General features: G+C 44.2%; 1 protein-coding gene across 2 annotated transcripts; it reads left to right on the plus strand.

Annotated features, from left to right (window-relative positions):
* The first annotated feature begins 281 nt into the window (after nucleotides 1-281).
* PPP1R3C (protein phosphatase 1 regulatory subunit 3C) lies at nucleotides 282-3,793 on the plus strand. Of its 2 annotated transcripts, none has more exons than XM_040435147.1 (2): nucleotides 282-426; nucleotides 2,289-3,793. In XM_040435147.1, the coding sequence occupies exon 2, from the start codon at nucleotides 2,290-2,292 to the stop codon at nucleotides 3,235-3,237; it is 948 nt and encodes a 315-aa protein (XP_040291081.1). In that variant the 5' UTR covers nucleotides 282-426; nucleotide 2,289; the 3' UTR covers nucleotides 3,238-3,793. The 2 variants fall into 2 exon arrangements, with proteins under 2 accessions (XP_040291081.1, XP_040291082.1); XM_040435148.1 differs by having other exon boundaries at nucleotides 379-525.
* Nucleotides 3,794-4,038: the final 245 nt, after the last annotated feature.

The following is a 4,038-nucleotide window of genomic DNA, read 5'->3' on the forward strand; positions in this document are numbered from 1 at the left end:
AAGGACTACAAGTCCCAGCAAACACATTGTCAGGGGTTTATTCTCCTGTTATCCCAGCAGAGGAGCAGTGACAGTGAGGAAAGTTTCTCCTGTATCTACTACAAATGGCATTCTCTTGCCACACGCAGAGGACTGGGTACATGTCCCTTGTCGCCGCTCCTGCCCACCCCCCGCTCTCCTCCTCTCTGGGACCCGGTGTCACAGGGTGAGGAGGAGAGCTCCGGGATCACGTTCGCCCTGTCAGGTCGGCGCCGCGCTGATTGGTCAGGGGGAGACGTGAGCTGCGCCCTGATTGGCCGGTGACGTTCCATCACGTGAAGGGGTCCGTCCCGCTGGTGATATCCAGGCAGCGCACAATACGGTCCGCACCAGTCCCGAAGAGGCGTCAGTGAGAGGAGGATCCTGAGCGGGGCGCTCACACTGCAGGTAGCACTCACACCCCTCTCCTCAATGTGTAGGATGGAGCACTTCAATAAAGACGGCCATGGAGCGCTCCTTGAAGTAGACAGAGTGGTGACAACTCAGGTTCAGATGACTTTTTGTCGCTTTTTAATAAAATGCTGATGAATTGCAGTGCAGTCATAAACCTGCATTGTCCAGGGGGGGTATTTAATATATTAGGCACCCTTAATAATTAGGATTTTTTGCTGGCCGGTGTAGGGGATGGTCATGGGAAGGTGGTAGGTGACACAAAAATAGAATTATGCACAGGGAATGTGATGAGTCGATCTGCTTATGTGTTTCATATGGTTTCTTTTGCTTTTACTGAAGGGTGATTTCTGCTTCTTGGTTGTGTTTTGTGTTGTACTGTACAATGTAGACTATACCCCCTGATTGTAAAGCGCTGTGGTATAGGTTGGCGCTATATAAATAAAGATGATTATTATTCTACAATACAAATTGACCAAAACTGAGTAGAAAGCAAAATAGGAAATTAAAAACTAAGTCAATTTGCATCCTGATGCCCAATATAAGACTAGAAATCTGCAAATGTCTGTTCTTGTGCCCCTTTTCAATGATTTATGTGTTTTTACCATCAATGCCTTAGTAACGTGTCCAGTAACGTGTAGACTGAGCTATATCTAGTGCATTGGTTAGAAAGAAAATCCTACTCCATTTGAGGAGGCGCAAGGGTTAAATCCGAAATTTAATTTGCTGTGATCTGAGGAATTCTTTTTAATTGTAGCTAAATATCTCTATGTGGGTTGCAGATAAACCGAGCTTTCCTCGGCCTCTTTGACTCCTGCGTTTTTAGGATAAATATCTTCTAGGTCAAGTCTTCAACCCTGTGGAGCTCTAACTGTTGTCAAAGTAGAACTCCCAGCATGCCCAGACAGCCAGCGATTGTCTAGGCATACTGAGAGTTGTAGTTTCGCAACAGCTTGGCAGCCACGGCCGTTGGAGACGACTGGTCTAGAATGATGATGGATTGTTGTAAGTGCGTTGTGTGAGAGGTCAGCTCTCTGAAGCAGAAAGGACCGCAGATATGTATGCAGAATTTCCTGTACTTGACCTTCAGATTGATCTGCGATGCAGCATTGAGAATAGAATGGTGCCTGTGCATGTCAGGAGGTTCTGCAGCAGCTGAGGATTCATTGCCTCATCTCAACACTTGCTGACTTTTGCTGCTGGGAAGCCTGACATGTACTTGAACTTCTGGAAATGGTGTGGTCTACTACTCCTTGTCTCCATATGCTCTTAGTGGCTCATGAATAATTCTAATTTGTAGTTGAATTTGTGTCGATTCCAAGATTATAGGGCAGGTTGTGCGTGGTTGAAAGTTTAAGAAGAAATATATGTCCTGGAGGAGTATGATACTGAACTTGAGTACTTTACTTAAAGGGGTATTTGTGCAATAACACTAAATCCCCTATGCACAGGGTAGGGGATAAGTATCAGATTGGATAGGGTCCTACAACTGAGGACCTCCACAGATCACGAGAACGGTGACCCTGTAATCCATGGAGCCCTCCTAAAATAGACGGAGTGGCTGGTCGGAAAAGCGTTCCGCCGCTCTGTTCATTTCTATGGGACCACCGGAGATAGTCGAGTACAGTGCTCCACTATCTCCATTGCTCACATAGAAATAAATGGAGCGGTAGCATGGTTTTCCGACCAGCTACTCCGTCCATTTAAGGATGGGGGGGGGGGGGGGGGCTCCATGGTGTACAGGACCCCCTACTGATCTGATAGTAGTCCCCTTTATAGTGTGTAATTGCTGTTCTATTGCATTGCATATAAGTATAATATATATATATATATATATTTCTTTTTTTTTTTTTCTCCAGAATGATCCAAATACTGGAACCACGTTCTCTTCCACGAACTATCATGCCAGTCGATGTTGCTGTTAGGATATGCTTGGCGCATTCCCCTCCGTTAAAGAAGTTTCTCAGCCCCTATGATGACTGCAGGGGAAGAAATCTTGTGAATCGATTCAAGCCGTTGAGGCCATGTCTTTCTTTGAAGAAGGAATCTGAATCCAGGAACAATGAGAGGAACCGATCCAAATCCCGAGCTAAAAAGAAAGTCATCTTTGCTGATTCTAAAGGACTGTCCTTGACATCGGTACACGTGTTTTCAGAGTTTAAAGACGAACCTGCTGTCGAGCTCCAGTTCGATCTGGTGGATCTTGAAGATATCACTGCTAGCCTAAAATTGCATGAAGAAAAGAATTTGATCTTGGGATTCACCCAGCCGTCGGCTGACTACCTACAGTTCCGCAATAAAATCCAAAAGAACTTTGTATGTCTGGAGAATTGCAGCCTTCAAGAGAGGTCCATTGCTGGCACCATCAAAGTTAAAAATTTCAGCTTCGAAAAAACAGTCAAGGTGCGAATAACCTTCAACACCTGGAAAACCCACACAGATGTTGACTGCGTTTACATGAACAATATGTATGGAGGCACGGACACTGACACCTTCTCCTTTGCCGTAGACCTGCCTCCTAACATTCCCAGTCATGAGAAAATTGAGTTTTGCCTATCCTACGAGAGTGAAGGGCAGATATTCTGGGACAATAATGATGGACAGAACTACAATATAATTCGTGCAGAGTGGAAATCAGATGGGGTACACACCAACACCTTAACTAAAACAGACATAACCTCTTACAAATCCCAAACCTTCAAGCCAGAAAATGACTTAGATCAGTTTGGAACCCCTAAAACATCCCTCGGTTTATTTCCCGAATGGCAGAGTTGGGGTAGAATAGGGAACACCTCTCCATACTGGTGAACATAATTCATGGCCTCATTGCTTTTTATCATTAAAAGGATTTAAATGTCTTTGAGAACGAAAAGCACATTATAGACAAATCCCGCGTTATGTAACAAAGTCAGGGCAGAACAATTAACTGAGACGACAAGCTTTGTCGTTAAGCAAATTGTTAAAGTTCAAAGCACCTTTAAATCCCTGATCAGCCTTAGAGTAGTTGTCACTCTCTGCCAACCACAGCCTTCATAGAATCATGTCTAGTGGTTAAGAAAACGTGTTGGGGTGGAGTAACCAGGTTTTTGAACGTTGAGGTGTTCTAATATAGGCTGGCTAAACATAAGACTCCTGAGATGACGAGAGGTTAATGTGTATTCACAAAATGCGGGTAGGTCATGAAGTTAGTGTTCAACCAAAGGGACCCTTTGTCCAATTGTTTGAGGTTAGGTTTCAAAAACTAGCTCTTCACAATTATAAATTGATTTGGAAGTGGATTTTAGCTTAAAGGGAACCTGTCATCAACTTTATGCTGCCCATACTAACAGCAGAATAAAGTAGAGACAGGTGAGTTGATTTCAGCGGTCTGTCATTTATAAGTTAAAAGTAAGTGGTTGCCAAGAACCAACATCACAATCATTGCAGACTAGGCCTGGAAAAGAGTCACGGCCACCTGAGAAGACTCATGGTTATTCATGAAGTTATGCTCTCCTGCCCACCTGCTGATGATTGACAGTCTTCTACCTAGTTTTCTCCCTTTCTCTCTAGGAGAGTACTGCCAATCATCAGCAGATGGGTGAGAGAGCAGGAGATTATGTATAACTGACT

The sequence above is a fragment of the Bufo bufo genome, chromosome 6 (genome assembly GCF_905171765.1).
Source record: "Bufo bufo chromosome 6, aBufBuf1.1, whole genome shotgun sequence".
Lineage (NCBI taxonomy): Eukaryota > Metazoa > Chordata > Amphibia > Anura > Bufonidae > Bufo > Bufo bufo.

Excerpts from the sequence above, each read along its gene's own strand:
- PPP1R3C (XM_040435147.1), top strand. The coding sequence starts at position 2,290 with ATGATCCAAATACTGGAACCACGTTCTCTTCCACGAACTATCATGCCA.